The sequence below is a fragment of the Lagenorhynchus albirostris genome, chromosome 10 (assembly GCF_949774975.1).
Source record: "Lagenorhynchus albirostris chromosome 10, mLagAlb1.1, whole genome shotgun sequence".
Taxonomy (NCBI): Eukaryota; Metazoa; Chordata; class Mammalia; order Artiodactyla; family Delphinidae; genus Lagenorhynchus; species Lagenorhynchus albirostris.
This window is the reverse complement of record NC_083104.1, coordinates 54,173,400-54,196,474: the sequence shown is the minus strand read 5'-3', so window position 1 is coordinate 54,196,474 and position 23,075 is coordinate 54,173,400. Positions and strand designations below refer to the sequence as shown.

The 23,075-nt window shown below is 39.9% G+C and overlaps 1 protein-coding gene across 8 annotated transcripts in view; it reads left to right on the top strand.

The window, feature by feature from the left end:
- The window catches only part of RBMS3 (RNA binding motif single stranded interacting protein 3), a 725,561-nt gene that overhangs the window by 691,236 nt on the left and 11,250 nt on the right, over positions 1–23,075 (top strand). For 4 of the 8 annotated variants that reach the window (XM_060162484.1, XM_060162489.1, XM_060162487.1 and 1 more), the window contains 3 exons: positions 8,020–8,100; positions 10,844–10,971; positions 18,850–19,084. In XM_060162484.1, the coding sequence (XP_060018467.1) occupies positions 8,020–8,100; positions 10,844–10,971; positions 18,850–18,901 (261 nt within the window). In that variant the 3' untranslated portion in view covers positions 18,902–19,084. Of the gene's footprint in view, positions 1–8,019; positions 8,101–10,843; positions 10,976–18,849; positions 19,085–23,075 lie in introns of those variants that run through there. The other 4 variants (XM_060162490.1, XM_060162488.1, XM_060162486.1 and 1 more) reach the window with 2 other exon arrangements.

Here is a 23,075-nt window from a genome sequence, read left to right as displayed (position 1 = left end):
GGGAAAACTAACAAGAAAGTAATAATACAGTAGACCAACTTAATCTGTTCCTGGATACTGTGGTAAATGTAAAATTGGCAATAATGAATAATATATAAAATTAAATAGCTTTATATATGTCAGATAATAAAGGAGAAAGGAACTATCCAGGACATCCAGTGGGTTGGTAATGAAATCTGTTTTTTCTGGGCTCTATCAGGTCCTATTGCCTAACCCATGCTTTAAGACTGTAGTTTATGTTTACTTAGTATTTGGCACATACTAGGGGCTCAATACAGTTTTACTGAATGTTGCTAATTATTGGAATTTTACAGTAGAGCACTGTCACCTCTCAGTTTCCTTAATTTCTCACTTCTGGTGATCTTTTCTCTTTATGCCTTCCATTTCTTTTTCTTGTCTTAGTGCACTGCCTAGAATCTCTAAACAATGTTAGAAGAGATGATACTGAACATCTTTATCTTATTCCAAAATTCAAATAGAAAGCATTCAGTGTGTCACCATTAACTGTGAGGTTAGCTGTAAATTTTTTGTTTACAGACTTCTATTCCTAGTTTCCATCTACTCCTAGTGTGCCAAGACATTTCCTCATATGCAGACGTTAGATTTTATAAAAGATATTTTAAGTCATTACAATGATCATATAATTTTCTTTATGGTGAATTATGTTGATTGACTTTCAAATATTAAACCTACCTTGCAATCCTGAAATAAATTCTACTTGAACATTATATATATTATATATATTATTATATATTTATATATAATATTATAATATATATATATATCTCACTGAGTTGATAAATTTTATTTCCTACACTCTTTAGGAAGCTTTTATAAATATTCATGAAAGACATTGGGCTGTAGTTTTTGTAGTTTTCTCTTCTCGTAATGTCCCTTTCAAATTTTGATATAAAGAATATGCTACTTCATAAGATGAGTTGAGAAGTGTTCCTTCTTTAGTACTCTCTGGAAGAATGTATACAAGATTGCTATTATTTACTCCTTAAATGTTTGGAAAATTCACCAGAGAAGCCAGTTGAAGCTGAAGATTTTATTTTGGGAAGGTTTTGGATTCTGAATTTATTTTTTTTAGTAAATATAGACTATGCAGATTTTTTTTTTTTTTTTTTTTTTTTTTTGCGGTACGCGGGCCTCTCACTGTTGTGGCCTCTCCTGTTGCGGAGCACAGGCTCCGGACGCGCAGGCTCAGCAGCCATGGCTCACGGGCGTAGCCACTCCGCAGCATGTGGGATCTTCCCGGACCGGGGCACGAACCCATGTCCCTTGCATCGGCAGGCGGGCTCTCAACCACTGCGCCACCAGGGAAGCCCTATACAGATTTTTTATCTCTTTTTGCATCCATTTTACTAAATTTTGCTATTCAGCAAATTTGTGTATTTTATCTAAGTTGTCAAATGTATTGACATAATTTTACTCATAATATTCTTTTACTATCTTTTCTACTTACCTCCCCTCTCTACTAAGCCCAAGGAGTCTTTAATTCCTGCTACTCCACTGTGAATATGCTTTCATAGTTGCCTCCATTCTAATTCCTAGTTTTATCTGACTTACTTTTATCTCCTGAGTGGTCTTTGTGGTTCATGGAATCTCTCTTATCTTTCTCTGTATTTCATGTTACCCATCACAGAAAAATTGAGGAGAGGGTAGGAAGGAATTCATGATATCTATATGGAGTTGTTTCAAGTTCAAATTTTAAGACATAGTTCCTTTTTATTATTATTATTATTTACTTATTGGCTGTGTTGGATCTTCATTGCTGTGTGCGGGCTTTCTCTAGTTGCGGTGAGTGGGGGCTACTCTTCATTGCGGTGCACGGGCTTCTCATTGTCGTGGCTTCTCTTGCTGCAGAGCACGGGCTGTAGGTGTGTAGGCTTCAGTAGTTGTGGCACGTGTGCTCAGTAGTTGTGGCTTGCGGGCTCTAGAGATCAGGCTCAGTAGTTGTGGCACACGGGCTTAGTTGCTCCGTGGCATGTGGGATCTTCCCGGGCCAGGGCACCAACCTGTGTCCCTTGCATTGGTAGGCAGATTCTTAACCACTGCGCTACCAGGGAAGCCCTGAAATAGATTCTTAATCAGCTAAATTTCCATAGTATTATGTTTTATTTTTATTGCTACCACGTGATCTGTGCACATGCTCAAACTTAATGGGCTTTGGTTTTTTCCCATACATTCGTGAAAATTGCTTTTTCTGCACAGTTGAAGGATTCCATAGACTGTGATCCTGTGGGAATGACAACTTCTCCCTATATTGCAGTGGGTGAGGTTTTGTAAATTTCCAGTCTAAGATCAACCTCCAAGATTCTTCTTTGTTCCTCTCTTTGCTGTATGGCAGCAACAAATAGGCCTCAACCCCGAATATAATGACGACAATCTGTATTTTTTTTTAACAGTTTAATGCACACCTCTCTGAGCTATGTTTAGCACTATTCTGGTGAGCTGTATAGGATAACATAGGCTACATACTCCTAAAAACTCTGGGCTCCCCTTTCTATCAAGCCTACTAACTGGTCTTCTTCCCTTTTCAGGTGCTTTTACTCTAGTAGGTGAAGTCTATGCTGCTATCTATATTCACATCTACCTACACTTTAGGGATAGTTATTTCATCACTCATAGATGTCTACTTTGTTATTTCTGCATTAGTACCTTAAAAAGTAAATAGGCCATAAATTAGCACTAACATAAAACATTATGAAAGCCTACAATATTACTATTATGGGGGTATCCACTTACTCTCCAACATTTCATTGGCAGGAGTGGAAGAATATAGGAAGAACTGAGCAGTAGAGGTCCAAGTAGAAGTTCAGCCCTAGTGCCCTAGTGGGGGCACTCTTTCCTTTCAACGAGACCCTCTTCAGCTCTATTCTTCTCTATGGATGGTCTCTCATCCACTGAGTGACATGGAGACTTAGAAGGCATTCTTAGAATTATACTCCAGGCAGCTGTTACTACTTAGCCAATGTAAACATGTGAAATGATACTAATTTGCCACCCCAAGTACACCAACCTCTCCCTAGCTCTGAGATGACAGAATTTTGCAAATCCAAGAAATAGAATCCTCAAAACCCCAGAATACCTCTACCTAAGGTAACTCTGTGGCCTCCTCCTGAGCCGCTTACCAGATACTGATGAATCATAATTCAGGTTGTTCCCTATACCCACAAGCTTCCTTTATGAAAGGAAACTTTGTATTAGATGGAACTCATAGTAATCCACACTGCATGCTATTAGCATCATCCAGCACAATTTCTGCTTCCTCTGCTCAACTTCCTTTCCTATATCCTTCTCAGTGACTTTCTGGGTTTGACAGGACCTGGACAACTACTCTTGCTGAAATTTGTTAAACCGATTTTTGAATGTTATAGCAAGGACTAGACGCACCAATTTAAAACCTACGTAGTATAACAGTAACTCCAAATGAACAAGTTTGATCAATTATTTTATTTTACGAAATTCCAAGAATTGAAATGTGGGGATTTCCTTGCCACTCCTTTGCTCTACAGATAAATAAAAGGAAAAGTTTGCTCAAGGGAAATATATAAAACGTTTTTTATTTGTTTTGCTTTGGTGGGGGAAGAGAAAGTAAATCAGGAACTAAAAATTTGGAGTTTTCACTTTCTGTTTCTTCAGAAATAATCAATGAGTCCACAGTAACAGAAACAGTTTGTTCTAAATTAAATAGACAAAAACACAATTCCTCTCCAACTTCACCATTTTTTTTCTCTCTTCATGTAACTGTCTTGGTGATGCAGTGTCTAGACTTCTTGGAAGAAGTGATGGAGTCTGGAATTTATTCTGTGGGTTTGAAAATGGCTATCTGCGTCTCCTACATACTTCTATGTGAAAATCCAGTGCTTTCAGAATATGTAAAAATCATTGAATTGTTTACCAAAAAAGAAAACTTATCCATGAATATCAAAACTTTAAGCTGCCACCAACGGGGAAATATTATACGGATTTATCCATTTTATCTACATCATCTTATTGTAATATGGGTCCCATCAGCCATTATATCCCCCCACAATGCAAAATAATGTGTACTCATGAAAGAATTATGGAAGACATTTTCTAGCTTTTGAGAAAAACCAGTAAAATAAATTAGCTTAAAGGATAGAAATCCATTCTTGTTTTGCTTTTAATAAGTAATTCACAGAAATTTATCAACTCAAAGGGCAGATTTTTTTTATATCACAGGTCCTTCTTTAGGTTTTTGTCATTTATTAGCTGGATGAAAAGAAAGCAATCTTAGGCACTGAGATCTAAACCATGTTTGTACAGCCTGCATTATTAAGTCTGACTGTAGTTTATCTTTGCTCTTAAGGAAATCATACTGTATGCTTAGAGAAAGTTCAGAGTTATTTGTCACCAATTACCTAAAGCTGAGAGTTGATCTTACACATAGCTGTAGCCATTTCTTGTAAGTTCTTGTGCGTTATTTTACAAGGCTGTCACTTCTTGAGGCTTTACCCTAGAAAATATATGTCTACCACAGAAAAGTTTCATTGCAAACGTTTATCGAGAGATAATAACCTTACGGGGTATAAAACACCATAGCATTGACTTGTTTAAAATAAGCCTATCCCTAATTTTGAAACAACATTCTCCAGCTCTATTAGATTTTCTGTGACACCAAAAAAAAAAAAGAAGAGCAGCCAGAAGGGCGTTTTTTTTTTAATTAAAAAATACACATACACAACACATTGAACTGAGCTGATCTCATTTATACTATAAAACCTCCATTAGTTCTGAAGAGTAGCATAAAGTTAAATTATAAAATAAGTTAAACACAAGGGGTAGCCTTTCCAGAAGAAAATGAGGTATTCTGAGTATATAGTGAAAATTTTAAAATCTATGGAAATTAAATGACAATAAAATGTTTAAACCAAGGCATTATTATCCTATATTTAATTGAAACTCCAATTATTAAAGTCTATTATTTTTTTAAAAGTTGATATTATTTTGCATGGTAATGATCATAAAAGCTCTTAGGACCTTAGTTATTTTATTTCAAGGGTACTGAAGTAGACTGAATCTTGTGTCAACAGAACTGGAGTTATTCCAGTATATCTCAGTTTCTCAGTCTGTAAAATGGGTGAGCCATATTGCCTAACTCACAGCATTGTTCTGAAGAGATAACTGAATTTATGCTATAAGCAGTTCAGTTTGGGCCACTTTCACAACTTCATTGAATGCCACAGAAGGTATGAAGATTTACTGATTTTACTGAACAGAACACAGATGGAGTTTTGAATAACTCAGAGTCATTTCAAGAAGCTTAGCTAAGAATGACACAAAATGCTTTTCATTAACTACACTGCTTGAGAACTCTAGTTTGACAAGGGAGGTCTAAAACTGAGGTGGATTCTCATGAGAAGTCGTGAACGGTGCTATGTGTGGCCCCAGCCCACGTCCCTAAATCTAGTTCACAGAAAGGTCTCCTTAGCGATGCAGACCATGGAGCAGGGGTGGGTTGAGCCATGTCCAGTGACATTGTCTTATGTCGAGGAAGGACACGCACACTCACTGATGACAATTGCAAAGTTTGAAATTACTAACTCAGGAATAGAAAATACTCAGATCAGTGACGGAGCATCCTTTTACTGGTGTATTATACATCTTGAAAAACCGTGACCAAAGGGGAGAACGTGAGCCACAAGAGCATTAACTCTGTTGGTGAAGACACATTCCCACTTGCTACAGATCTACTAGGATTTTTGATATTCAATTAAAGAAACCTTTTTCAAAGTATATTCTTGAGAGTACTAGTTTTAAGCAAAATCAGTAGGTGCTACCAAAAACAGTTTTAGAAACACTGATTTAAAATCTCCTTTAAATAGGCTTCTGTAAAACCTGATTTCTCAGAGTTTTAAAATTCTATCTCTATAGCAAAGAGGATACATTGTGCAGCATTGCTCTGGAACACAGAAAGCTTTTTTCTCAGTTGAGCTAACATTTTTAAAAAATACATTGTAGGGAATACTAAATTAAGGGATGCTTAAAACCTATATGACCTGTCTGAAATGGCCAAGAAACTGTTATCTCCAATATGCTTTCTAGAGCAATTTTGTTGGCAAAGCAGACACCTGCCATGGGTACTAGATATGAAATAATATTTGCTGAAATGTGACTCCAGAGTTCTGTACTTATTTGAAAAATTGATAGCAGTTGGATACCTGAATAATCATTGTCTGCTTAAGGACACAGGGTAATGATGAGCAGAGGGGGCTAAAGTATTTGTTTAAAGGTTATACAAACACTTTATAGGGGTGGGGAAATTGCTATCTATAGAGAACTCAGAATTATTGACAGCTAAGAGGCATACAAGATTTGTAATTGGAAATGGAAGGCTTTCTTCTTGTGTCCTTTTATTCAGCCATTGAACAATTATTTACCAGGTACCAGGCATTGTGTGGAGTGTTGGAAGGTGCAGAGACATGTAACACTTGGTCCATGCCTTTAGAGAGATGAGAGTCTGGACAATTTTAATAGAAGAGTGATGAACACTCTGGGAACACAGAGGATGGGGCACAGAAACCTCTGCTAATTTTCAACTATGAAGCTAAGTTAGTAATAGCCCCAATCCTTGCAAACAACTGCCCTTGGTACACATTACAAGGCTGTTTTTGTACACATAGGAATTGCACACAGTTGTTATCAGCAGTAACACATGGATTACAGGCAGCGGTTTGGTTTGTTTGATTTAGTGTTGTTTCACTAAGGCTGTCTCTGTTTTTAGCAAATAGATGTAGTAAGACAGTGCTTAGTTTAGGATGGAGAAGCACTTATCCCAGAGTTGCTTTATTGCTATATTTCTCTATGAATAGTAAACAACAACAACAACATCTGATGAACCAATCTCCATTCAGATATTTCCCTCGATTCAGAATTATCATGCCTCTTGGATACTGAAAGTACCGATCAATGCACAACATTGTAATTTAGGTTTTGCCTATTTATGCATGGCCTTACTACATGAACTCAGCAAATTTAGAAGAATACAGAATCATGGGCTTGTGGTTTTCCATAAAAAGTGTTCCTCTAAAGCTTTGTGTATTGAGAAACCTTGTTTTCATTAGATGGTTCTGGTTCTGAAATTTTGTGATGTTCAAGTTTAGAAACTCAGAAATACAGTTGATTTCATAGAAGATTCCATTCTCAAAGAGTAGAACTTTGACTTTTCAGGGGGTATGTGTATTACAAATAGGAATATGGGTCATGCTTTTTGCTTATGGTGGTGGGCATATAATTTTTCTGGGGCTTCCGTTTTTCGTTACCAAAATACATGTTATCCCCAACACATATTTTACTGACTACTACAATGTAGTGAAGAATGATTGGACTGTTGTATTGTTCATCTGGATGAAGAAAATTTGGAGAATTAAAGGAGTGGAAAAGGAAATACAGTGAAATGAACATGGAATAGGGGGAAGGAAGAAAAGCAACTTCAACATTATCTGGAACACTCTATTTCCTTCATATATAAAAAAGTGATCAAATGACAAAAATGATAACATTTACCTATTCTGATTGTTGCTAGATAAGTATTTCTTACATTATTCCTCTCTTTTACGTTAGAAAAGAAATTATTATTCACAATATAATGATTCATTCATTCAACAAATAGTCTGTTGAGAGCCTACTATGTGCTAGCAATAAAATGGAGAAAAAAACAGACGTCATCCCTGCCCTCCTGGCATTTGTGTTTTAGATGTGAAAGTGAAATGTTTGGGAGCTGATGTAGAATATTCAAAAGGACAAAGTGAGGGGATGGGGTGAATTAACTTTTACTGACATCGGGGAGGTGGGCTGCTGTTGGTACTGAATCAGTAAGCAATGACTATTCTATGCTGATAGGAACTGCAATATTTTTGGTCAAAATAAAGTTTAAGTTTCATCATGCATTGGTGGGGGGCCACACATCGAAAGCAGTCTTATGTGATATCACTTTTCTCACTGGTTGCACGCCCAAGTTCACCTGCATTTTTCTTTGATTCCCTCTAGTATATGACTGCCGCCGCTCCTATGCAAGGGACCTACATTCCCCAGTACACGCCTGTGCCTCCGACAGCTGTTTCCATTGAAGTAAGTCTGTCTCTTCTTACAGAACAAGGTTAGGGCAGATAAATCTCAGCCACATGCACTGGGGTCCACCATAACCGCCAAAATTCTTATTTGTGATTTTTGTGCTACTTGAAAATTTGAAGTTGCAAACTCACTCTGTGAAAGTATGTACTTTACTTGAACATACCTATGTTTTGCTCTGCATATGACATAAGCAAAATTTGGTATCCAGGTCTGAGAGGAGTGCCATTTTTATGTTTAGAGAAAAGATCAGAGATCAAATAACTACCTCATCAAATGTTAGCCACAAACACTCAGAAAGAGGAAGGCAAACATGTGCAGCTATTCGAATGAGCTAGTTCTCTGATGCCTTGTTTCTCCAGTAGTGGACCCTAGACCAGCATTATCAGTATCACCTGAGAGCCTGTTAGCAATGCATATTTTCAGACCTCACCCAGATTTACTGAATCAGAGTTTGCATTTTAACAAGATCCCTTAAGGATCAAGGTGCACATTAAAAGTTGAGAGGGACTGGATTAGAGAACTGGTTGTCAAACTTTTCTGCATATCAAAATTATTTTAAAACTTAATACTTTAAAAAATTGTGATGCCTAGGTCCTATTGCCAGAGAGTCTGATGGGGTCTAGGGTGTGGACTGGATACCAGGGTTTTTAAAAGATGCTAGGTGATTCTAATGTGTACCAAAGATGAAGAACCACTGCTCTTGCCAATGAACCTTGACAGGACTGTGGCATCCTACAGACAAGAGAGAAAAACTTCTACCACTCATATTGCTATGTATACGGTGAAAGATAAAGTCATATTTTCCTTACTGGAAGCTTTGTCCCTTCCTCCTCTCTTTTCATTGGGCTGACTCCATTTCCTCTACACATTATCTTACTGGACAGAGCCAGCAAGATACATAGGAAAGGAGTGGGGCATAGGACTATGTGGATGGTGGTAAGACACTTAGAGGTGTATACTTCTCTCTGGTTCTAACCATTATTGTTTCTTGCCCCTCCTTCCCCTTCTCCTGATGCGCATTTGCCATTATGGTCACAGTGCATTTCATCCATCAGTTGGGACTCCTCTGGAGTTCATGCCATTGCTACTCCATGAGTTGGCCAACCAACTCATGTTGGTACCACTCATTGTGGGAGACCACCATGACTCTTCCAACCTCTGGAGCCACAGAGATTGGGTGAGATCTTTACAGACCAAATTAGATCTTTTGAAATGTTTGTTTGTTTGCTTGTTTTTAGTGTGTGTCAAATATTTGCTCGTACCAGGGTTTGGGAAGCACAGACATTTAAGAGGACAGTGTCCTGTCACTTAGGAAACCAAGGAGGTCCAATTCTTGGAGGACCAGACCTATGGTCCCCAAGGAATGTTTCAGTATTAAAGAAGTTTTAATTGGCTCTTCAGAATTTCAAGAATATGTGATTAAAATGTATGTTCTTTGCTATATTTAGCTATCAAAACTCATCTAGGTCATAAGAAAATTATGAATCTAGACATTGTAGGTGACTTTAAGCATAAATCTCTGCCACATATCCACATTTCTCTATCTCTGGACCAAATGTGTGTGCTTATCTACAGAATCTGAGCTATTTGAGGACTATAAAATAAGGAGACACATTTGACAGTGTTGCTTAGTGGGAACAGTCTAATTATAGTTAAATCTGGGATTTAAAAAGAAATATTTCACTAAGAATTATATAAGTATACCCTGATATATTGCCTTGAATTTGTGCTTATAAAGGAAAGCACTGATTCATTTTCTATGTAAAAACACGCATTGAAAATTCACCAGTATCCACACAAATCAGTGTGGTGGGAGGTTCATCAAAATGCATAACATCAAATAGTATATTAGGAAAAAAAAAAGATTGAATTCATAAAGGGAAAATTTTCAGATTCTGAGGAACAATTTCAGGGAGCTTTTGTTAGGGATAGGGAGTTGACCAAAAACCTATATCCCTGCAGAAGCCCTGCAAGGCTATAATATAAGTAAAACCAGGAGAATGTATTCAGATAGATTCCCTCCTTAGGACTACTAACTACCAAACCTCTCTCGGAACCAAACATATTCTGAATGATGACCAACTCAAGAAATCCATTCTTGTTGGCAAAAGCCATTCAAATGGTAAGGGGAGGAGTGAATCAAAATTAAGGATGCTTGTTTCTTTCTTTCTTTTTCTGAAACTTCTAAATGAATTCCAGTTCACATCAAGGAAAATGAAAATAAATAAATAAAACAAATCAAATTGCTTAAGGGAGACACTGCTTAACAGTGTCCTTTAAAAGAATTCCAAACTTGGATGTAGATTTTTATGAAGGTCAAAGTCCCTTGTTTTGCCAGATCATAGAGACAGGGTAGACTACTTTATTCCCAGGAAAATGCTCAAATATACACGTTTTTATAGGAATTCTGCATGAATTTTTGGATTAAGGAATCATTATTTAGTGTGGCTGTATGCAACCATGATTTAAAAGTTCTAACTATGGGCAAAATGCTTTCCTCATCATTTGACTGCTACAGGGTCTTCTGATGGCAAGGCTTCTTGGTGACACATTGAGGTAAATTCCTCAGCCCTTATCCAAATGTGCTCTGTGGTTTTTCTTTGGGTTCTTGCTGTGGCTTTATATAGCTGAGTGCAGCTCTACTCAAGCCATATGGAAGATGGGTATGCCCTACAGTCCGTCTGCAAGAAGCCCTTTTGCTAAAGCCAATAAGACTTTTGTGTTCTTATTGCCTCCATAGGGTGTTGTTGCTGATACCTCTCCCCAGACAGTGGCACCTTCATCCCAGGACACAAGTGGTCAGCAGCAGCAGATAGCAGTGGACACATCCAACGAGCATGCACCCGCATATTCTTACCAACAGTCTAAGTAAGTTCAAGCCATACTAAACTCTTTCCCTCCAGGTCAGCCATCTGGACATTATTCTCTTATGTGGCATCTGCTATCTTTTGCTGCAGTACAGACCATCCCTAACTTAGTGACAAACATATATTTAGTTCATTATTCTGTGGGTTAGAATTTGGGCTGACCTCAGGTGAATGGTTCTTCTGATATTGACTGGACTTGCTTGAGCATCTGGGCATAGCTCCTGGGCATCTTCACAGTTCTGCTTCTGGGTGTCAGTTGTCTGATGGTTGAGTGATGGACACCAATGAGCCATGTATTGCTGACCCTCTAGCAGGCTTATTCCCATGGAAGTCTCAGAATTCAGAGAACAGCAAGAGAGGATGCCCAAATGACCAGCATTTTTTGAATTCTGTTTATGTCTCATTTGCTATTGTCCCATAGGTCAAACGCAAGTCATGTGACCAAGCCCAGAGTTAACGTAGGAATTCACTACCAAAAGGCTTGGATACAGAGAGGGGCATCATAGACATTGTTACCAAAAAAAATTCTACCACACATATTTTTTGAAAACCTCCAGTATTCACACTTGAAACTGGATAGTGTGTCTGCATTTTGGTCTCAGTGACTTCATTCTTAAATGAAGACAGTAACACTCCCCTGGCAAGGGTGCTTCAAACTCACCCAGTAAAACAGTTTATGAAAAAGAGTATTGTTAAATATAAAACAACATGGAGTACAGTCTTATTGAGGAATTAAGTGGCAAAGCAAAAATCAGGGAGTCAGAATTACTACTGAAAAATCCTTAAATCACTGAGAGAGCAAAGTTCAGTTAGCTTTGTGTTGAGTAATTATGGAGATTACAATTTGAAAGGTTTTGATTGAAACCAAAGGAATTAACAAAAGTTCAGTCTATATACAGATGTCTTGTCATGCTAACTATTTTACTTTATAGGTAACAGTCAAAGCCCTGCTGAATAGAAAATTTCCAAAAGACTCTTCCTGTTTGCAGAGTTCTGTTCCATTTCTTGATCATCAGTTTTCTTTCATCTCAATACACATTTAGAGATTTGTTTGTTGTTGAAAGATTGATAATGGTAATGGAGTCTTCAGTATGTGCTTTAACTTCTAAAGTCAGTCCTCCAAATTAAATATGCTAGAACATGACTTAACCTTACAAATACAAGGTATTATTATTACTATTATTATTATCATTACTACTACTACTACTATCATTATTACTATTACACAGTAACTTTCAGGAAATATCTGTAGTGAATAAGGCATTTTTGTTTTTTATTTGTAAGTTTTTTAATTTTTATTTTATATTGGAGTTTAGTTGATTAAAAATGTTGTGTTAGTTTCAGGTGTACAGCAAAATGATTCACTTATACATATACATGTATCTATTCTTTTTTCAAATTCTTTTCCATTTAGGTTATTACAGAATATTGAGCAGAGTTCCCTGTGCTATACAGTAGGTCCTTGTTTGTTACCTATTTTAAATATAATAGTGTGTATATGTCAATCCCAAACCCCCAATTTAGCCCTGCCCCCCCCCCACTTTTCCCCTTTGGTAACCATAGGTTTGTTTTCTAAGTCTGTGAGTCTGTTTATGTTTTGTAAATATAAAGTTCATTTGTATCATTTTTTTTAGATTCCACATATAAGCCGTATCATATGATATTTGTCTATCTCTTACTTCACTTAGTATGATAATCTCCAGGTCCATCCATGTTGCTGCAACTGGTATTATTTCATTCTCTTTAATGGCTGAGTAATATTCTGTTGTATATATGTACATCATCTTCTTTAATCATTCATCTGTTTATGGACATTTAGGTTGCTTCCATGTCTTGGCTATTGGAAATAGTGCTGCAATGAACACTGGGGTGTATGTATCATTTTGAACCATCATTTTCTCCAGATATATGCTCAGGACTGGGATTGCTGGATCATATGGTAGCACTATTGGTTTTTTAAGGAACCTCCATATTGCTTTCCATAGTGGCTTTAGCAATTTACATTCCCACCAACAGTGTAGGAGGGTTCCCTTTTTCTCCACACCCTCTCCAGCATTTATTGTTAGTAGACTTTTGATGATGGCCATTCTGACTGGTGTGAGGTCACATCTCATTGTAATTTTGATTTGCTAATAATTAGTGATGTTGAGCATCTTTTCTTCTTTGAAGAAACATGTATTTAGGTCTTCTGCACATTTTTCGATTGGGTTTTTTTTTTATATTGAGTTGCATGAGCTGTTTATATATTTTGTAGATAAATCCCTTGTCAGTTGCATCATTTGCAAATATTTTCTCCCATTGTGTGGATTGTCTTTTCATTTTGTTTATGGTTTCCTTTGCTGTGCAAAAGCTTTTGAGTTTAATTGGGTCCCATTTGCTTATATTTGTTTTTATTTCCGTTACTCTAGGAGACAGATCAGAAAAGATATTGCTGCAATTTATGTCAGAGAGTGTTCTTCCTATGTTTTCCTCTAAGGGTTTTATAGTATACAGTCTTATATCTGGGTCTTTAATCAATTTTGAATTTATTTTTGTATATGGTGTTAAAGAATGTTCTATTTTATTCTTTTACATACAGCTGTCCAGTTTCCCCAGCACCAGTTACTGAAGAGACTGTCTTTTCTCCATTGTATAGTCTTGCTTCCTTTGTTGTAGATTGACCATAGCTGCCTGGGTTTCTATATTTCTCTTTTTGTGCCAGTGCCATACTGTTTTGATGATTTGTAGCTTTGTATTGATAGCATAGTCTGAAGCCAGGGAGGCTGATTCCTCCAGCTCCATTTTTCTTTCTCAAGATTGCTTTGGCTATTCAAAGTCTTTTGTGTCTCATACAACTTTTAAGATTTTTTTGTTCTACTTCTGTAAAAAATGCCATTGATAGTTTGATAAGGATTTCATTGAATCTGTAGATTGCCTTGGGTAGTATAGTCACTTTGACAATATTGATTCTTCCAGTCCAGTCCATGGTGTATCTTTCCATCTGTTTGTGTCATCTTTGATTTCTTTCATCAGCATCTTATAGTTTATTGAGTACAGGTCTTTTGCCTCCTTAGTTAAGTTTATTCCTAGGTATTTTATTCTTTAGGGTGTGATGGTAAATGGAACTGTTTCCTTAATTTCTCTTTTTGATCTTTTATTGTTAATGTATAGGAATGCAACAGATTTCTGTGTATTCTTTTAGCTTTTGCTTGTCTGTAATGCTTTGGATTTCTCCATTGATTCTGAACAAGAGCCTTGCTGGGTAGAATATTCTTGGTTGTAGGTATTTCCCTTTCATAATTGTAAATATATAATGCCACTCCCTTTTGGCCTGCAGAGTTTCTGATGAAAAATCAGCTGATAGCCTTATGAGGATTCCTTTTTATGTTATTTGTTGTTTTCCCTTGTTGCTTTTAATAATTTTTCTTTGTATTTAATTTTTGTTAGTTTGATTACTATGTGTCTCGGTGTGTTCCTCCTTGGGTTTATCCTGTATCAGGATCCTGTACCCTGCATTTCCTGGACTTGGGTGACTCTTTCCTTTCCTGTGTTGGGGAAATTTTTGGCTATAATATCTTCAAATATTTTCTCAAGCCCTTTCCCTTTTTCTTCTTCTGTGAATGTTGGTGCATTTAACATTGTCCCAGAGGTCTCTGAGACTTTCATCATTGCTTTTCATTCTTTTTTCTTCTTTTAAATAAATAAATAAATAAATAAGTAAATAAATATAAATTTATTTATTTTTGGCTGCATTGGGTCTTCGTTGCTCTGTGCGGGCTTTCTCTAGTTGCAGAGAGTGGGGGCTACTATTCGTTGCAGTGCACGGGCTTCTCGTTGTGGTGGCTTCTGTTGTTGCAGAGCATGGGCTCTAGGCATGCAGGCTCAGTAGTTGTGGCTCACAGGCTCTAGAGCACAGGCTCAGTAGTTGTGGTGCACGGGCTTAGTTGCTCTGTGGAATGTGGGATCTTCCCAGACCAGGGCTCGAACCCGTGTTCCCTGCATTGGCAGGTGGATTCTTAACCACTACACCATGAGGGAAGTCCCCTTTTTTTTTTCTTTGTTCTGTGGCATTGATTTCCACCACTCTGTCTTCCAGTTCACTTATCTGTTCTTCTGCCTCAGTTATTCTGCTATTAATTCCTTCTAGTATATTTTTCATTTCAGTTATTATGTTGTTCATCTGTTTGTTTTTTTCTTTGTTCTTTAAATCTTCTATCTCTGTTGAAAATTTTTTGCATCTTCTTGGTCTATACCTCCATTCTTCTTCTGAGGTTTTGGATCATTTACTATCATTACTCTGAATACTTTTTTCAGGGAGATTGCCTATCTCCTCTTCATTTAGTTGTTCTTGTGGGTTCTTCTCTTGTTCCTTTGTTTGCAACATATTTCTCTGTCATCTCATTTGTCTAACTGTTTGTGTATGTGGTCTCCTTCCCACAGGCTACAGGATCATAGTTCCTCTTGCTTCTGGTGTCTTGGCCCCTGGTGCGTGAGGCTGGTCCAGGGGCTTGTGTAGCCATCCTGGTGGGAGGGGACTGGTGCCTGCCCTCAGGTGGGTTGAGCTGGCACTTGTCCCTCTGGTGGGCAGAGCCGTGTCAAGGGCTGTGTTTTGAGGTGGCTGTGAGCTCAGTATGTCTTTAGTCAGCCTGTCTTCTGATGGGTGGGGCTGTATTCCTATCTTGTTGGTTGTTTGGCCTGAGGATTTACAGCACTGGAGCCTGCAGGCTATTGGGTGAAGCCAGGTCTTTGTGGCATAATGGGGACTTCCCAGAGAGCTCACGCTGATCAGTATTACCTGGGACCTCTGCTACTGGTGCTCCCACAGTGAGCTACAGCTGACCTGGCCTCCCCAGAAGACCCTCCAAGACCCCTAGGTAGGTCTATCCCAGGTTCCTATGGAGGTACTGCTTTGTACTGGGCCCCAGTGCATGTGGGCTCTTGTATGCCTTCCAGGAGTGGAGTTTCTGTTTCCCCCAGCCTTGCAGAACTCCTGCACTCAAGCCCCACTGGGTGTCAAGGCTAAATGCTCTGGGGGGGGTTCTTCCTCCAGATACCAGATGCTCAGACTGTCTTGGAGGGCTATTTCTATGTGGGAATGTCCCTGCATAGCCTGCGTTGGTTTAATATGTTTTGGTGTGAGAGCTGTTTTTATTATAGATGTCTGACACCTCTTTTCTCAGTGTATGCTTGTAGTTATCCCCTTGATACAGCAGGTGTGACTGGTGTTGTGGTGACCAGAGCCTGCCCTGCATATTTAGTGGGGACTCCCCTTTGCTCTGTGGTTGTCACCGCTCTGTTTGGATCAGGGTCTGCTCCCTAGTTGTTGGAATAGAGGCCCCCAGATCTGTTTCTTAGCTGTGTTTCCGATCTGTGCTGTGATGTAGACAGGATTGGAGCATTCCCACTGAGAGTGAAGCCACTGAGTATTCCTCCTCTGGAACTGTTCACCTGTAGGTGTGCTCTGTTTTGTCACCTTTCACCTGTTGTGGGAGCACTCAGATTACACTGTTATTGGCACTGCTGTCAGCCCCACCTTATCCATAGGTATGCCAGCAGTTGGCCCTGGTGTCTCTCAGGCATTGTTTTCACCAAGCCACCAGCACAGATCCACTGAAGTCAGGTCCCAAGATTGCAGTAATCATGGATCTGGACAGGCTATGGGCACTATGGAAGCATCTCAGACTCTGGCCTTGCCCAACCCCCACATGTACCTGCCCACAAAGTCCACAGCTGCTAAAGCTTGACCCATCTTGGCTGTGGGAGCACTCATTGTCAGATCAGATGTTCTGCAGGTTCTGAGTTTACAAAGCCAGTCGCAGAGTGTAAATCCACAGTTTGTGCAGCTGTGAGGAGAGATTTCAGCTCTTCTCCCATGTCTCACAGCCCCTGGGGCTCAGCTATGGTTTCAGCCCCACCTCTGTGTGTCGGCCACCCACAGGCATCTGCTCCTGAAGCTGCCCCAGAGCACACAAGCCTACCCTGGCAGGAGGGGGTGGAGTAGGCGGCAGCCAGGGGCGTGAGAGCCTGCCCCAGCGGGAGCCCTTCCTAGTGCCCGGGGAGGCAGGGGCTGGTGCATGGGGAGAGAGGCTGCATAGGTGGCCTGCCCTTTGCACATCACTCAACAATGGCAGTTCGCTTCTATGGTGATCTGGGCTTGCTTCACGAGCGTTCTCCATTGTGGAGCTCCTCATTCCCATCCCCTCAGACTGTCTTCTCACAGCCAACAGCAGTCCTTTCCACAGGTCTGCTCTCCAAATCCAACATTCTAGCACCCTGCCCCTGTATACACCAGTGGACACACCTCTCAGGCTTGGGCGTGCAGGGCTGTGGCATGGATCATCTGTGTAGGTCTCACTCTGTCCAGCCTGCCTCAGGCCAGTTGCTGCACTCTCTTTCAAGCCCCCAAAGCTCCCCTCTGTCCCAGCTGATCTCCCCACCAGTAAGGGGGCTTCCCTGGACATGGGAAATTCTCCTGTCCTTCAGCTCCCCCCAAGGGGTGCAGGTCCTATCCCACTTCTCCTCTTCCTTTTCCCTTCTTCTTTCTTTTATCTTACTCTGTTAGTTATGTGGGGATCTTTCTGGTCCTCTTAGTTGTCTGAGGTCCTCTGCTAGTGTTCAGCAGGTGCTCTGTGAGAACTGTTCCATTTGTAGATGTATTCTTTTTTTTTTTTTTTTTTTGCGGTACGCGGGCCTCTCACTGTTGTGGCCTCTCCCGTTGCAGAGCACAGGCTCCGGACGCGCAGGCTCAGCGGCCATGGCTCACGGGCCCAGCCGCTCCACGGCATGTGGGATCTTCCCAGACCGGGGCACGAACCCGCATCCCCTGCATCGGCAGGTGGTCTCTCAACCACTGCGCCACCAGGGAAGCCCTGTAGATGTATTCTTAATGCATTTGTGGGGAGAGTTGAACTTTACGTCCTCTTACTTCTCCACCATCTTGACCCCCCCTGTAATTTAATTTAAAAATACCTTTAGTATAGATATAAATAGACATTATGATATTAAATGTATGTGTGATGGGTTAAACTACTTTTCAGGGGCACTCAGTGACCCTAATCAGAATTTCACACCCCACAGGAGGTCAGTTCTCATTTAATGAGAAAGGCCAGAGGTTTGTACAAGTATTTTAAACTATCCATATTTCAATTAGCATAATGATTGTTAGAAGCGAGTTGCCTGATGAAAGCAGTGCCAAGTTAATTAGCATAATGAAACTGGAAATGAGCTCCCATTTGTGAAATTTGGAGTATTCAAGATAGCATGAATTGGCTAAAGTATTTTAGAGATACTCTCTACTCTACACAGGAAAGATAGAATAAGACTGTAGGGAAACCTGTAGCTTATAACTTCAGGGATGTTGCTTGTGGCTTATTCTCAAAACAAGACTGTTGTAAAGTAGATTTCTCTATAAGGGAAATGTAGTCCCACCTCCAGAAAATGGTCAAGATACAAACCCCCTTCCTTGCAACTGTCCAGAACCTCCTCTTCTCCCTGCCTGATTAAATCAGCTTTAGCTGCCTCCACTTGTAAGCCCACAGTGAGATGCTCTCTTCTTTCTCAGGGTTGTCCCCACCTTTCATGGTCACTGTATGATGTGACAGGGATGGGAGTCTCTGCCTGACCCAGAGGGAGCATCTCTGCCTCTGATAGATTCTAGCAAGAGTGTCCCCATCCACCTTTACACCTAGACCCAGTTTCACTTGCAGTACCCAGAATCATGCCAGAATCTATGCTAGGACACATACCCCTGCCCTCAAGGATTTTCAGTCTAATATGGGAACCTGAGGCTGGAGTGTGGTTAACTAGGCAGGAAAGTTGTAGAACAGACCAGCTTTTATAGAGCCGTTGGTCCTTGGATTCTTAGCTTTGTGTAGACTAAGTATTCTCACTTTTATTCTAGGGGAGCTGCAAAACCTTTGGAGGGCTTGAAGAGAAGGAATGATGGGATTTGATTTACCTTAGATGACTCCAGCCTCAGGTTCCCACCTCCAGATTTTTGAACTTCCTGTTTCCTCTACCTAGAATGCTTTTCCTCTAAGCCTTTCCAAGATTAGCTTGTAATTATCTTTCACATCCAGACCTACATGAGAGACCTTCCCTGATACCAAATCTTAGGTATTTATCCAGCCACTTTCTATTACAGAATATACTTAAGTATTCTATTTTGAGATTCTTTTTGATTGTTTGCTGATTGATCCATTGATTGTACGTCTACTCCTTGTGGAAAGCAAAGGGGAGGCATCTGCCTCTTTCATTGGTCTTTCCTTAGCATCTGGAATACTGCCTTTCTCATAGTAGGCACTCAAGTCAATAATTGCTGATTGGATGAATAAAGGTGTCATTTTCATTTATCCAGACGTCATTAAACTGTTAACAAGGAAGGTCTTGAATCACTTATTTCCTCATTATGCTTTGAAACAACCAAAGCCAGTTTCACCTACTCACAAAGCCTTGACAGATGCTTCTGGCCACATAGTAGCTCTCATCTCCTACCAGTGTCTCTGTGTTCCCACATAGCTAATCTCTGTTCCCATCTCATATATTAACTAACTCACTGAGCATACTTAAAAACTTCCAATCTGCTTGGAACAGAGTGCCAGAGACTACCATATTATTTGATGGGATTCACACAGGCTTTTAGCTAAATTTAAAAAACAAAAAACAGAGGAGGTGGAGACAAGATGGTGAAATAGAAGGACGTGAGCTCACTTCTTACGAAAACACCAAAATCATAACTAACTAACTGCTGAACAACCATCGACAAAAAAATGCTGGAACCTACCAGAAAAGTTATCCTACATCCAAAGACAAAGAAGAAACCACAATGAGATGGTAGGAGGGGTGCAGTCATGACAAAAATCAAATCCCATACAGCCAGGTGGGCAAGCCACAAACTGGAAAATAATTATACCACAGAAGTTCTCCCACAGGAGTGAAAGTTCAGAGCCCCATGCCAGGCTTGCCACCCTGGGAGTCTGACAATGGGAAGAGGAGCCCCCAGAGAATCTGGCTTTGAAGGCCAATGGGGTTTGCAGGAATTCCACAGGACTGTGGGGAAAAGAAACTCTCCTCTAGGAAGCCACACACAACACCTCATGTTCATTAGGACCCAGGGAAAAAAATGCAATGGCTTCATAAGAACCTGGGACAGACCTACCTGCAGGTATTGGAGGGTCTCCTGCAGAGGTGGGGGATGGATGTGGCTCACTGTGGGCACAAAGACACTGGTGGTGGCAGTTCTGGTGAGTACTCATTGGCGTGAGCCCTCCAGGAGGCTGCCGTTTTCTCACCAAGACCTGGACCCTCCCAACAGCCCATAGGTTCCAGTTCTGGGACACCTCAGGCAGAACAACCAAAAGGCCAGGAACACAGCCCCACCCATCAGCAGACAGGCTATTTAAAGTCTTCCTGAGCACACAGCAGCCAGCTAAACACACCCCCAGACAAGGCCCTGCTCACCAGGGGGACAAGATCCAGCTCCGCCCACCAGTGGAGATCATAAGAGACTACTACAAGCAACTATATGCCAATAAGATGGACAACCTAGAAAAAATGGACAAATTCTTAGAAAGGTACAACCTTCCAAGACTGAAACAGGAAGAAATAGAAAATATAAACAGACCAATCACAAGCACTGAAATTGAAACTATGATTAAAAAACACCCAACAAACAAAAGTCCAGGACCAGACAGCTTCACAGGCATATTCTATCAGAAATCTAGAGAAGAGGTAACAACTATCCTTCTGAAACTCTTCCAAAAATTTCTGAGCAAGGAACACTCCCACACTCATTTTACAAGGCCACAATCACCCTGATACCAAAATCAGACAAGAATACCACAAAAAAGAAAATTACAGGCCAATAACACTGATGAACATACACGCAAAAATCCGCAACAGAATACCAGCAGATGAAATCCAACAACACAGTAAAAGGATCATACACCCTGATCAAGTGGGATTTATCCTAGGGGTGCAAGGATTCTTCAACATATGCAAATCAATCAATGTGATACACCACATTAACAAATTGAAGAATAAAAACCATATGATCATCTCAATAGATGGAGAAAAAGCTTTTAACAAAGTTCAACACACATTTATGATAAAAACTCTCCAGAAAGTAGGCCTAGAGGGACCCTACCTCAACAAAATAAAGGCCATATATGACAAACCCATAGCTAACATCATGCTCAATGGTAAAAATCTGAAAGCATTTCCTGTAAGATCAGGAACAGGACAAGAATGTCCACTCTCGCCACTTTTATTCAACATAGTTTTGGAAGTTCTAGCCACGGCTATCAGAGAAGAAAAAGAATTAAAAGGAATCCAAATTGGGAAAGAAGTAGTAAAACTGTCACTGTTTGCAGATAACATGATACTATACATAGAAAATCCTAAACGTGTTAACAGAAAACTACTAGAGCTCATCAATGAATTTGGTAAAGTTGCTTGATACAAAATAAATGCACAGAAATCTGCTGCATTCCTATACACTAACAATGAAAGATCAGAAAGAGAAATTAAGGAAACAATTCCATTTACCATCACATGAAAAAAATACCTAGGAATAAACCCATCAAAGAAGGCAAAAGACCTCTTCTCAGAAAACTATAAGATGTTGGGACTTCCCCAGTGTCACAGTGGTTGAGAATCTGCCTGCCAGTTCAGGGGACACGGATTCAATCCCTGGTCCGGGAAGATCCCACATGCCATGGAGCAACTATGCCCATGCGCCACAACGATTGAGCCTGTGCTCTAGAGCCTGCGAGCCACAACTACTGAGCCCACGTGCCACAACTACTGAAGCCCACGCCCCTAGAGCCCATGATCTGCAACAAGAGAAGCCACCACCATGAGAAGCCTGCGCACTGCAACAAAGAGTAGCCCCTGCTCGCTGCAACTAGAGAAAGCCTGCACACAGCAACAAAGACCCAATGCAGCCAAAAATAAATAAATAAATAAATTTATAAAAAAGAAAACTATGAGATGTTGATGAAAGAAATCTAAGATAACACAAACAGATGGAAAGATAAGTCATGTTTTTGGATTGAAAGAATCAATATTGTCAAAATGACTATACTACCCAAAGCAATCTACAGATTCTATGCAATACCTATCAAATTACCAATGGCATTTTTCACAGAATTAGAACAAAAAAAAATCTTAGTTTGGGGCTTCCCTGGTGGCGCAGTGGTTGAGAGTCTGCCTGCTGATGCAGGGGACACAGGTTTGTGCCCCGGTCCAGGAAGATTCCACATGCCGCGGAGTGGCTGGGCCCGTAAGCCATGGCCGCTGAGCCTGCACGTCCGGAGCCTGTGCTCTGCAACGGGAGAGGCCACAACAGTGAGAGGCCCATGTACCACAAAAAAAAAAAAAAAAAAAAAAAAATCTTAAAGTTTGTATGAGACACAAAAGACCCTGAATAGCCAAATCAATCTTGAGAAAGAAAAACGGAGCCAAAGGAACAGGCTCCCTGACTTTGGACTATACTACAAAGCTACAGTCATCAAAACAGTATGGTACTAACACAAAAACAGAAATATAGATCAATGGAACAGGATAAAGAGTGCAAAGATAAACCCACATACCTATGGTCAACTAATCTATGACAAAGGATGCAAGAATATACCGTGGAGAAAAGACGGTCTCTTCAGTAACTGGTGCTGGGAAAACTGGACAGCAACGTGTAAGAGAATGAAATTAGAACACTCTCTGACACCATACACAAAAATAAAATGTATTAAAGACCTAAATATAAAGCTGGATGGTATAAAACTCTTAGAGGAAAACAGGAAGAACACTCTCTGACATAAATTGCAGCAACATCCTTTTTGATCCACCTCCTAGGGTAATGAAAATAAAAGCAAAAATAAACAAATGGAACCTAATTAAACTTAACAGCTTTTGCACAGCAAAGGAAACCATAAACAAAATGAAAAGACAGCCTACAGAATGGGAGAAGATAGTTGCAAATGAAGCAACTGACAAGGGATTAATCTCCAAAATATACAAATAACTCATACAGCTTGTCAAAAAAACAAACAACTGAATCAAAAAATGGGCAGAAGATCTAAATAGACATTTCTCCAGAAAAGACATACACATGAACAAAACACACATGAA